The sequence below is a fragment of the Magnolia sinica genome, chromosome 14 (assembly GCF_029962835.1).
Source record: "Magnolia sinica isolate HGM2019 chromosome 14, MsV1, whole genome shotgun sequence".
Classification (NCBI taxonomy): Eukaryota; Viridiplantae; Streptophyta; class Magnoliopsida; order Magnoliales; family Magnoliaceae; genus Magnolia; species Magnolia sinica.
This window is the reverse complement of record NC_080586.1, coordinates 71,815,761-71,829,359: the sequence shown is the minus strand read 5'-3', so window position 1 is coordinate 71,829,359 and position 13,599 is coordinate 71,815,761. Positions and strand designations below refer to the sequence as shown.

The 13,599-nt window shown below is 38.6% G+C and overlaps 1 protein-coding gene across 1 annotated transcript; it reads right to left on the bottom strand.

Annotated features, from left to right (window-relative positions):
• Positions 1-1,887: 1,887 nt before the first annotated feature.
• LOC131226139 (uncharacterized) lies at positions 1,888-13,279 on the bottom strand. The gene is made up of 5 exons (XM_058221849.1): positions 12,951-13,279; positions 10,569-10,749; positions 7,634-8,093; positions 4,304-4,384; positions 1,888-2,596 (listed from the first exon to the last, which is right to left on the bottom strand). Exons 1-5 carry the CDS (start codon positions 13,032-13,034, stop codon positions 2,098-2,100), a joined length of 1,305 nt encoding a protein of 434 aa, XP_058077832.1. The 5' UTR covers positions 13,035-13,279; the 3' UTR covers positions 1,888-2,097.
• Between the last annotated feature and the right edge of the window lie 320 nt (positions 13,280-13,599).

The following is a 13,599-nucleotide window of genomic DNA, read 5'->3' as shown; positions in this document are numbered from 1 at the left end:
TGTAATCTCCATGGCTCTTGATTTATTTATTATTATTATTATTTTAAATTATAATATTAATTCCATTTCTCCAACCATCCGAGATTCTTTAAAGTGCTAGATTTTGCAAAAAATTAGAAATATACAGTCCATGCTGTCTAGTGTCTTATTTTATTTTATTTTATTTTATTTTATTTATTTATTTGCGTTTAGACCACTCACTATTTTACTCTTAACCATTCACTTGATAGCCATTAATTGGATGGTTAGGATTGCTTGATCCGTGTGGCTTTAGGTATATGCTTATCACAATGGGACCCACAATACAATTTGGACTGTCATGTGTGAGGAGGATGAGTCACTACCGTCTCTTGACGAAAACACATGCCTGACTATGAGGTGATCGTGACTATTCGCTGACGTGTAAGGACTTTACGTGGACAAGATCCACCCCATCCATTTAGTGGACCACCACGTTCGAAAGGAGCCCAAAAATCAAGCCAAATAATATGAGCTGAGCCTGAGCCTGAGCGACAGCATGGGGAAGAATTGAGATGAGAAGTCCCACCATAACTAAAGTTGGCCCCAGGGCTGGGTTCAGACATGAAATCTAGTCCTCTAAATCTAGGATGGAAGATGGGACATCAATAAATAATCTCGATATGCACTCGGTGTGAACAGTATCTGATTGGCCAGCGTAATTCCTGCTAGTTGAGGATAATGCCCGTTCTTCATCATAACTCCCGCTACATTGGACTTATTGGCAGCAGTGATACTACAGTAGGCCTGTGTAGCGTCCGTATTATATAAGTGCACAGGTGTGTGTGTGTGCACGTACATGTGTTCTATAAATGCGCACGTGTATGTACGAATGCATGGTACATAGGTATTAGTAGACTATAGAGCACATCTACTGGTGTATATACTATCGCTTTTTTTTTTTTCCACTTTTTTTTTTTTCTTACACGCACACACACTAGCACACACTCACGCCGTAGTGGGATTTCACCACCTAGGGGTGCTCAACCCTCAACCAGGTGTTGAAACTCCTAAGAGTCTACCACCGGAGTAAGAGCAAGGACCCTCAAAGAACTTCGATCCTCTAGTAAAGTGTGGTTGATGATATAAAGGTAGTTGCAAAACACCCAAATTGTGGACCCAATTTAGATGGTGATTGATGCACTCATCTAACCCCATACAGTTGATGGATAACACACTTTGAATATGAGTGATGTATTTTTTTTTGCCCTTAACTTATATATGAGTATATATAAAACTTATCTTTAACTATAAGGGCTGGCTGGCCAGGGCCAACCTCAACCCACCCCTTGGGTTAGGGGCTTCTTTAGCCTGTTGGGGCCTGGCCAGGGCCAGCCTAAACCCAACCCATTGCCACCCCTATGTGTATATGCTATCCAATCTACTCATGATAAGTGACACCAAGATGTATGGATTTCACAAAAATCAAGGATTCCAACACTCACCTGGTCCACATGCATGATCGTATACGGTCCCTATGATGCACAGACTGCTACATAAATCAACCGTTATGGGTTTTGCTATACCGACAAGCAAATACGAGAGGCACCTCGTTTAAACATGACCATGAGGGTCTCATGGTGCGCACACAATCAAGTTGGCCAAAGAGTTCAAAACAAACTGACGGTTTATGAAAGCTTCACAAAGTTATCACTCAATTTGTTTCCAACGCCGTCCCCCACACAACCAGTCAACTGCACTGATCTTCGAGACCGGTCATCTCCATGGTGGTCCCACCTGATGAAGGGTTTCGATCTTGGATGGACGCACCAAGTCAGCACATACCAATATACCATGGTGTGTAGATCAGATCAGATGGTGCATACATATATGCCTGTGGTATTAGCAAAAGCTCTACAAAATCATAACTTCAACCAGAAGCCAAACTACCATATACAAAGCCTTATTGTATCGTTACATGCTCCTGATTACCACTTAAATGTGTACCCCACCCACCTAAACACATCAACTGCCATAAAACTAAGGTTAGAAAAGTACCCATGTCCCAAGATTTTCACACCTTTAGCTTATGGTAGGAAAAAGGAAAAACCCAACTCCAAAATCTCCTTGCCTTTTTACTCATGCAAACCTCAGCACTGCAACCGCCATTAACGTCACAGCCCTGAAGAAAATCTCATTCACACTTCTATCGACTTTCCTCACAATCTCATCCTCATTCAAAACCACCCTGCTTGAATTCTTGCTGACATAGACGATTGTATCTCTAAAGTGGTTGAATGCCCACGAAAGCCAGACCAGTCCTAGCCCAAATCCAGTATTCAGCAGCTTGGTGGCACAAAACGGCACTCTTCCACCTGCGACCTTACAGAAGACAGAGAAGATGACGGCAAGGCCGGTCCCAGCGATCCCGACTGAGAATTGGGTCAGGAGTTGAGGGAGTTCTGGTCCAGATTTCTTCAGCGAAAGGATTGCCATCTTCCCCCTCCGTTTATTGAGGAGTACAGATAGAAGGCTTTCACATGCATGGAAGTAGCTCTTTCTATAGAGGTCCCTCTCCCTGCCTGATTTCTTGCTTTGCTTTTTCCTTGGTAATGGTTTCAGCTTGATCTTCTCGGGGCTGGGAATTGAAGAATAGTCAGACATGGAGAAGATATAATCAGAACATTTTGACAGGATGATAACAAAAAAGATCCAATACATCATGACAGACTTAGCCTGTGTAACTATTGAAAACATCAGGCATGTTAGGATTGGCGGTCAACTAGGAGAAGCAAACAATTTCCCTGTGATCGACATTTCCTCTGTTTGGATTACATAGAAAGAGAAGGAAACCCATATGCTTTCCTTAGGAAAGGAGTTGAACCTTCTCTCAAAAAATCAAATGGGGTGAAGGAAGTTCTCTTCCAATGTGAGGTTTTGAATGTCAAAATTGGAGGAAAAAGAGGTTTTCTTTCGAAAATTGCAACCCAAACAATGGAAAATACAAAAGGAAAGCACTTTCCTTCACAGTTTCTCTAACAAAACAAACATGTGCAAGGGGTTTCTTTCCCCTACCGTTCACCATCCTGCTTATGTCACAATTTCACTTTCCCTTGCATTCCCTAGTTTACCCCCAATCCAAACAAGCCCATTGTGTCATGATAGAAGTTATTGAAGAGGCAGTGTTTCAATACGCTATTAAATGGCATTGAAATAATTAGTTAAATAAAGAGGTAATGACCAGTTTTAGTACCCCTTCCGAGTATTCAGAACAAAGTGGCCCTCACTTTGCAATTGCTTTCATTTCAGGTACAACTTACAAGCTACATAATTGCATTTTTTTAAATTTTTTTTTTTGAAAGGTGAATACACACACTCTAACACCCACACATACCCCACATGGGTTCTTGAACCCACGACCTCAAGAGTTGAAACGCAGTGTCTACCACTGGGCCATGAGTAGAGACCCCATAATTGCAATTTTAAATTCCAATTTCTTGTACTAATTATTGCAATTCATTTAGTTATCCAAACACAAACTAGGCAATGGATGGATGGATACACACAGAAATATCATACTAAAAAACCACCACGAGGAAAAATTAAACCAGTTGTTGTTCTCATTGATAGTACAAATAGTACTATAGTAAACCAGGGAATCCAAACTCAAGTCTTGGAGTGTGGCACTCACCCGAGGTCCGAACCATTTACAACTCTTCCAGACTTGGTCCAATTTGTTCCAACTCAGTCCGAAAATACACGTGTTTTGGGGGGTGATACAGAAGAGTGGCCACAGAAACCGACTCAACTCAGGTAAATTCGATCAAAATTTTAGCAAACCAATGGAGCTGATGAGTGATGAGTGATGACTTTTCCAAATCACAGGGCGCTAAATGGAAAGTATCTCGGATTATGTGAAATGGTAAGATGCAGTGGTGCAGGACAATGCACTAACAACTGGCCACAATTAAATGGACTGGTAAGCGTGGGCCCTTTTTACCTGCAGCACAGCATTGTGCCCAGTATTAAACTGCCAAATCAATTTATCCCTTGTTGTAAATTGAGGCTGAAGTACTATAATTGTATTACATATATAATAAAATAATACCATTGCTCAGACTTCAAGAAGGAAAGATAAGGTCAGACGCAGCTACTCGAAAAACACTAGACACCATGCAAATGGCCCCATACATGGGGCCCACTGATATCCATCTTGTGGGTAGGTCCCTCTGCAGTTTGTGTGGGCCACTCACATGCTCCCTGGTTTGGTTTCATGGTCGGATGAGTTTGACTATATCATTATATTCTTCTATCAGTAAATCACAAACTCAGAATCGAAAGATACCTCTTTATGGGTGCAACAGTCAAAGTTTGTAGCTTCAGAGACGATCCGCAGACATTGGCTTGTGCGCCTGCACTGTCCGTTCTGACAACAGATCACCAAGCCAAGTAAGGTATGCATTCACAGCAATGAGCTGAAGAAGAAACTTAATTGGAAAATAATAGTAAAAACTGGGACGGTAATATATTCCCAATCATCAACAAGAGGAAAAAATCTATTCTCAAATGGCTCTCAATCCAAGTTTCAAATGGTCAAACTCGAGTCAAAAGATAACTGCCATGTTAACACCTACATGGCAGCCACGTGTCATCCACAATGGCCAAATGGGACACATCACCACGTGGAGTGAGTAGTATAGCATGCCACGTGGTTGCCAAGTGGCAAAAATTTAAAAAAGTTGTCAGAAAACACTCCCCAGAACTATGGGTGAAAAGTAAGCAACTTGACCTTCAAGGCAAATGACCAACTCGTGATAAAAATAGAAATAGTTCTTACGTAAAATGATATAAAAAAGTATATTTGTGTTTGAAGAATCTCCAATGCTTGTGGTTGTGGTTAAATAAAGACAGCATTTTATTTGATGTATTTTATTCCGTACTTGTGCGATTAGTGTTGCCAATATAGATTTTCTTCAAAGAAAAAAAAAAAAAGAAAAAATAAAAGAAAAGAAGAGAAGCCATAATGGCCGTTACGGCTTGTATAGTCACGGTAGCAGTGGTGGCAGTTATGGCCACTGTTACTGTTATGGAATATCTTGACTTTGACATTGAAGTGATTTATGTATCAAGGCATCGAGGATTCAAATCTAGGGTAAAAGCCAGGCCATTAAAGGTCAAATTGCATGGTGCTTCAAATGAAAATCTACTTTTTTAGTCCAAAATTGTTTTGGAGAGAGATTCGGTGCAACTTTTTTAATTTTATTTATAGAATTGGGGTTGCTGAGTTGCATTTTTCTTTTCTTTCTTTTGTCAACAACATAGATCTTATTAAGAAGCAATTTACGAAGGATTCATCAATGCAGTGGATAAACGATCATCATCATCATCTAAGCCTTATCCCAACTAACTGGGGCTGGCAATTCGGTATAAGAAGATGTTATACATAAATATAAATGAAACACCCTCGCATTGACTGTCATTCAAAACATTGGCTTTGTGTTGACAATGAGGAAAATTTCCTCTTTTTTTTTTTTTTTTTGTGGGGGGGGGGACGGACACTTTCGAAGTCATCTAAAATAATCACACCATTGGAGAATGATTCTCTGAAAGGCTTCAAACCAGACAACTAGAGAAAGCCAACTATATGACACATTGTCCCCCTTGCAAACCCACTTATCCTAGGATTTCCAGAATTAGCCATCAAAATTGACCGTTCCACACCTCTACATTGGGGGCTATCTGTTTTGCGCCCTTTTTTTCATTCATTTCAAATGGTTAGATTCAACTGTAGCAGCAAGCTAAGTAACCTTCACTGAACTGTTTATTTGTACAACTCCAGGTCTTCCAGGTACAGCTGATTGCAATGGGAAAATTAGGCAAGAAAATCAAGCATCGCGGAATGTGGTAATGCAGGTTGCTCGTCATTTGAAGAAAAGCACAGGATCTAGGAATGAGTACACGACAAGGACACTCCATTTCAGGAAAAAAAAAACCAATTTCGACAAACATGTCGAAGCTTATCTTTCCTTCTTGCATTCTAGCAGGCATTTATATACTTCCATATGGTTCCTAGTGTGTTCTTATTAGATCTGTTTGGTGGCCACTTGAAAATAAGCTCATCTCATTTTAGCTGACAATAATTATGTATTAGAGATCAATTTTTGGCTGGACCTAGGTTGGCTTAGACCCAGATGTAGGGCCGTTTAGGCCAGGCCTGCCTGGCTGATCCTATTCAAAATTATGACTGTGCTTGGCCCAGTCAGGATCCATTGACAACCCTGACTCTGGAAGACTGTTTGAACTTCATTCAGCAGTCCTTTATTTATTATTTTTCAATTTTTTTTCTAGTGTGGAGTTTATTGGGAAGAATTTCCGAAACAATTACTTGAAACCCGGTACGTAAATTTCAGACTCAAATTATTTTCCATTTAGGTCCTTTATTTTCTGTACTTCATCAATTTTGGTATCAGAGCCTCCATACTGTTTCCAGGACCTTATTATTCGAAAGGTTTCATAAGCATAACACATCCAAAGTGGAGCCCATCATATCAACAATTTGAATCATGAAACCATGGCTCCACTTGTACAAACAGAAAACTCATGCAAACCGTACAGATTGTCGGGTCACATGACATAACATCTAACAATTGCACCACTTTGAGCTGAATATATCAGCCCACAGAAATGGATAATCCCAAGAATTGATGCCATGAGAGTCGTGACATGGCAACTAATATCTCAGCAATGGTAGGGAGGTCTTGGGTCATCGATGCATATTCTTGTAATGATGAGTCAACCATCTAGAGGTGCTTAGCCAATTGAATGACTCAATGTGTGCCAACCAAGGTATTCAGTAACAGGAACAGCCACTGTTGTTGCTGTTACAATACAGGCTGTTGCGGTCATGTTTTAAAAAAACTGTAATGGCCCCGTGACGGCCTGTTAGGGACCCTTTTTTTCCATAATGGCTGTAACGGCCCTGTAATTCATAATGATACCCACCGTTATCGTTATGTAATAGTTTTTGGATACCATGGAGCCAACACAATGAAGACAGGCAGGAGAGAAAAAACAGATGCTTGCAAAGAAATTGACCAACAATATTCTGATTCCATGCTAAGAATCAAAATTGCAGCTGACTACAAGTTTAAGCACATGATTAAATGAAGCAATGCAACTAGAACCAACAAATGTAACTTGTGCATGGACACACATATAAGTGTTGGATACATAAAACAACGTGTCCCTGGAAAATCCAATATCCCAACAAGTCCATACAAGTGTATAAAATGATATAATTTTCCAATTTATAAATGCATAGAGGTATAGATAAGTGTATCTAACTATCTATATGACCAAAAATACATAAAAACTGATATAAATAATATAGATACAGCCAAAATACAACATTAAAAGAACGAAATAAGGGTTCTTTTTTGTCCCAATAGCTGTGTTGGCCTGTCTCTAAAACTTGTCTGAAGACTAAAAAAAAGTGTCCTTGTCACACAGAAATCAACCATTATTCGATATAAGTGTGTATGAGCTGAATCATATATCTTCATAAAATTCTGGATTTCTGAAGAATCAACCTACTTATAGACAGTGCAAAATGTGAATGCAGTTCTGGATGAGCATCACAATAAACAAAAGGAAACGATAGCATGAGCATGCATACCGGGGAAAGTGTGGCACCAATACTGATTTCTTGCTACATATAGTTGAGGTCTTCAAGGGGTAAAACTCCGCAACCATTGAAAGTAGATCCTTCACATCAGCCCCAGTGGCTGTGAACAAGACTCGACCATCTGGATGTACTGTAATCATCGAACTAGGGGCCAAATCCCCAACAAGATCCAAAAGAAGCTTCGGAACATAAAACCCACTCCCTGGATAGATCAGGGAAGTCTGATGAGCATCGTCACCACCAACATCATAAGGAGAAAATTCGCCATCAGCTGCTGACAAATGGGGCATGTCAATAGCCACTGTATCAAGTCCCATCAGGTCGGATAGTAGCGAAATATTTAGTCCCCGTTCTGCTTTAGATCCTGACATGAGATATTGCAAGATCTTTTCCTGTTTCGCACACTGTTCCGCTATCCCAAAGCTAAAGAGTACTGAGTCAGGGCGAGTATCTGTTCCCAAAACAAATGCATAAGCATGGAAATATGGCAACTCGAAACCAAAAAGAGTACAAAAATATCAACACCTTAGTTATGGAAAATAATAAAATGGGGCACTCTTTCATGAAAGAGTTGGTACCTATTCTAAGTAACAATACATGTACTAGACTCGATTCAAGTAAAGCATGCCTGGTGGAACCATAATACCTCAACTGCATGCCATCCACAGGGACTCACTGCACACCCTTGGATAGCCTGCTTCAGCAACCCTCCAGGATACCACATGTATCCATGGATTTAACTGAAGGCACCCAGTTGTTTGTTTGTGTGGTTTACCTGTTATAGGTTAGTGATCTATTTTAAATGCCTGCCACTATTGCTTTCAACCCAATTGGTTATATTTGAGTTCAACATCCAGAGAGTTCGCTTTAAACTAACCAACTTTGCCACCTTCTTACTCAGTGTTAAAACAAAGGCAACATCTCAAAATTGAATTATCATAATTATCCCCTCATTTCTCCAATTTCAAGAATGCTTCAAAAGTTGGGGCCTTTTTGTAAAGAAAAATAGGTAATATAAGAAAATTTTCCATTTCCCTTTTCTTTGCTGAAAATTAGTTAAAGTTTTCCCTCTCATTCAAATTGCTATCATGCAGTTCTTTCACCATTGCTCTCTGCATTTCCTATTTATCAAAACTGAATCCAGATTTAAAAAACTCGATCAAGTCAGAAGGTCAACTTGCATGTAGCTTTTTGCATCGACCTTTCTGAGTTTGAATATCCGGTTCTGGTTCTCAAACACAGGAAGGAATATTTGAAGTTGTAAGAAGGATAACCTTTGTATTTTCAGAGAAAATGATTCTTATCAAACATCAACTGTAACCCTTTACCTGGGGTTGCTACCGGCCAGCACATTCTGGAGTTTATTAAATAAAATATCGTACGTGTTAATATTGCTTAAATGGTAATGAAGTTCAGAACAACAAATAATACCAGGAAAATCTGAAATGGGCACTTCAACTCTTAGACTAGTATAAATTTTAACTGCTAGTCTATCTATCAAACTTCCTATGGGATTCAAAAACTCAACTTTCACCAGAATTTTAACAATTATTCTGAGAAAAACATTGACCTTTCAGAAAAAAGAAAACATTGACTAGAAGAGCAACGTATCTTTTGAGATATTTAGGTGTTCAAACAATCAGTACTAATTTTTTAAACAAATTCTGGCCATTTGAAAAATAGAAAAGAACAAGCTTCACAAAAAAACAAAAAGAAAAAAGAAAAAATTTGCCTGGTCCACGGGCACCTCTACATGTAGTCCGCACATGCCAAAGTGGCTTATGTTATAGACATCCTATTTGTATGATTTTAACTGCTAGTGTATCTATCAAACTTCCTCTGGGATTCAAAACTCCACTTTCATCAGAACTTCAAAAATTATTCTCAGGAAAACATTGACTTTTCAGAAGGAAAAAAAAAAACATCAACTGGAAGAGCAACACATCATTTCAGATATTTAGGTGTTCAAACAATCAATACCAAGGTGTTCGTTCGTAACGGCCGTTATGGCAGTTTTTTATCTTTTGAAAAAATTGTTACAGGACCATTATGGCCTGTTTTTTTTTTTTGTAACGCCCGTTTCGACCCCGTAATGCGTTAACGGTTATGACCATTACTGTTACGTAATGGCCGTTACGTAACCGCTTTTGAATACCTTGATCAATACTAATTCTTTAAACAAATTCTGGCCATTTGAAAAATAGAAAAGAACGAGTTTCACAAAAAAAAAAAAACTTTGCCCAGTCCACGGGAACCTCTACATGTGGTCACACATGCCAAGGTGGATAATGATGTAGACATCCTAATCATGCACACCAGATGGGCCCCATTGTGGAGATGTCCTGAACCCCCTGATTCATTCTTAATAGACATGAGATGATCATCTTAGGGTGATCATTTTGTCGATGGATGCTCCTATGACTCGTAGTCTCTGAAGGACAAAACCCATGTAGCATCTACATTGATAATTCAATTTTTTTTTAAAGGCCAATCAACTCATAAGCTGGAAGACACATGTACAGAAACAGGTATCAGCTTAAAAATGCCAAACCACGCATGTTTATTGCACATGTTTTGCCCACTGGATGAATTGACAGGCCCGATATTTGGACAGGTCATCTATGTGGTGGCAACCACATGATGTACTACCTGGGTATCAGCCACGGGTGCCAGGTTGGTACACATGGCCACGCTTAGAGGTGCATTTGTGCTTTTAGCAAAACTCTTCAAGGAAACATGATTAAAAAGAATAAGTTAACATTTCCGATATCCAATTCCAGGTATTCAGTTACTTTTAATCATTTCCAGAAAGATAAAGCTATTCCCAATTTTTTTAAGTCCTCAACAACCTCCAGTGAATTAAGTATTGACTAGGAAGTATGTAGACACTATCGTTACATGGAATAGCTAACAGAAAGCCTCAAACCTTGCACATCCACAAGTACAGGTTTCTTGACAGTTGAAGCAAGCATGATTGACTGGTTGGACTCTGCTAAAGGGCATGCGGATTTCCATGAATTCTCAAGCCGAGGTGGCCCCAGCCTCAAGCAACATGATCTCAGAATCTCCGGTCTGGTGCCGTGAGTCGGTGAAAGGGGTTGAAAATCCTGCATTAGCCAAACAGAAAACATCATCGACTAATGGATTGAGCAAAGAAATTGGTGTATCCAAGACAACATAGCACATCCCACAGATTTAGAGTAACATGCATTCAAATAGAAAGCTTCCCCATCTTCATTAAATGGATGAAACTGAACTTTGAGGATCATTTGTATATTTGGGAGGACAACTCAGTTCATATAGATTTACTGTAAAGCTCTTGAAGTACAAACACAGTAACTTAACAGAAAGTTTTCTGAAGATGGTTGACTAAAGCAGCAATCTCAAGTTGCGTAAGCAATAGGACTCAAGTGTAAAAATTCTACAATCTATCCTCACTCAAAATTCCTTACAGATTTCAGAAATTACTACTGACCACCAAAACAAAGAAGCAAATATTTTACTAAAGTTCTTTGAGATGTTGCAATTCCTAAAAATCTAATGAAACAACCAAAATCAGACAGAAGGGAAGCAGCCAATCAGTAGGAAATTCTGCAAACTCTTTTAGAAGTCAATGAGACCAACTAGAACACTAAAAATGGAACAAAACAACAGGGACAATGATTAGAAGCTAACATTGTTACAACCATAAACTATCAAAAACAGTATCCATGGAAATTAAAAGAAAAGGGAGAACTTAGAAAGAGCAAACCAGCAAGATAATTCCATAGGCAACCATTATGAAAAACCAATAAAGTCATCACTAGTAACCAATCAGGAAGAACAGAATGGCCAATTACAAAATAACAGGATGAATGTTCCTGTTCTTCAGTCCTCCCTTAGAGATGAATGGATGGATTTCCAACTAGAGTGCCAAAAAAAATGTAACCAAATTTTGTGCATCAGATCTACCTAATTTATCAAACAGACCATAACCATGATAATTATTCATGAACAAAAAATTCCAAAGTTGTAAACTTGAGATAATCAACCACAAAGACTACATATAACAAGCATTCAGAAACCATCCAAATCGAGGAACAGGTAAATTGTCCAGATCATATAGATTAGACACACAACATTACTTACATATATTGAAGGATAGATAAATTGATAGACATATAAACTACAACTTCAATCATGCACAATCAAGAAACCCAATAAAAAGCCTCATAAAATCAGTATGAGGTCGGATGTAAATTAAAATCCCAAACATTTATATTCAAGAAAACCATTTGCTGATATAACAACTAGTAAAAAGAAACTAAACCCTATATAACAAGTAACAACCAATAAAAAGCAACTAAAACCCCAAGCATCTAAGTTCAAGAAATCCAACTACAAAACCCCCCAAAACCGAAGAATAAACCTTAACCAACCACTCCCATGAACGAAATTCAGAATCACAATCACAGACGCATCCCCTTCTTTTTTAATATTAGGCAATCACAACCACAGACATAACAACAAAACCAATCCTTTTTTCTTCTTTTTTTTTAAGACCAAAAAAAAAAAAAAACCACTACACATCCGTAATATCAGGCACATAAACACAAAGAAGCCAAACTAATCTAACCAATAATTAAAAAAAAAAATCATTTTCACTAAGAATTTAATTAACAGCCTAACCAAGATGCAAAATAAATAACTAAATAAGAAAAAAAGAATTCAACGACACAGCAGATAACCAATCAAAAGGTGTAATCATTTACACCTGTAATGATTTCCAGGTGTAAATCATTTACAGCCTGTTTGGCTTTAAGCTGTAATCTGTTTACAGGTAAATAGTTGTCTGTGTTTGGATAGCTTGTAAATTGTTTAGAGGAATTTAATTTGCAGCTAAAAGCTGTAAATGATTTACAGGCAGTTTTCACCACCCAAACACTACCTGTAAATCTTTTACCTGTATTTCATTTACAAGTAGCCCAATTTACAGCATCCAAATAATCCCAAACACCAAAATCCCACATAATTAAGGCACCGATCGATAACCATGTCACTTCAATCAACCCAAATACAGAAAAAAAAAACCCCCAAATACCAAAATCCCAACCACACAAATCCAAAAGAATTCAAAATACTATACAAAACAATCAAAACCCAATTCAAACAAATCAAAAAAGAAACAAGAGAAACTGAAACAAATCGAAATACAAAACCCAATTCAAACAAATCAAAAAAGAACCATGAGAAACTACATATCAAAAAAGAAACATGAGAAACTACGTATCAACAAAGAAACATGAGAAACTGAAACAAATCGAAATACCTTGGAAGCCCTGCAGATGCCTTGTTCTTGGTGGAAAATCCCAGGGAACGTGGCAGATGCCATGAGAGATGATATCTCCGCCATGTCTGAGGAAAACCCAATTCAGGAAAAGGATTTCTGAGACGAAACCTCCCTGTTTAGGGGGTCAAGATGAGAGGGATTTATGCATTCTTGGAGAGGCGGGAGCAGATAAACAGCAGGATTTAGGGTTTCAATGGCAAAGAAAAAAAGATGGGTTTTTGTTGGGAGGTTTGATAGAGAGATTTCTGCTGGATTCGTGGTTTGCAGGCTGCCTTGGAAATCCAGGTTTGGGTTTAAGATATGAGAACTACACTCCAAACAAGACTCTCTTTTTTGGTTTGTTCTTTCTTGTAATGGACGCGTTTGGCTGGTGACTCCAACACCAGCCAGCTAGCTGGTGTCAAAGCTCTCTGGAACACACCATGATGTATGTGTTATATCCACGCCGTCCATACATTTTTAAATTTTATTTTATGTCATTAGGAAAAAAATAGGAATATCCAAATCTCAAGTGGACCACACCACAGGAAAACACCTTTGATTAAACGTCCACCATTAAAACTTCCCAGGGCCCACTATAATGTTTATTTTCCATCCAACCTGTTGATAAGGTCACATAGACTTGGAT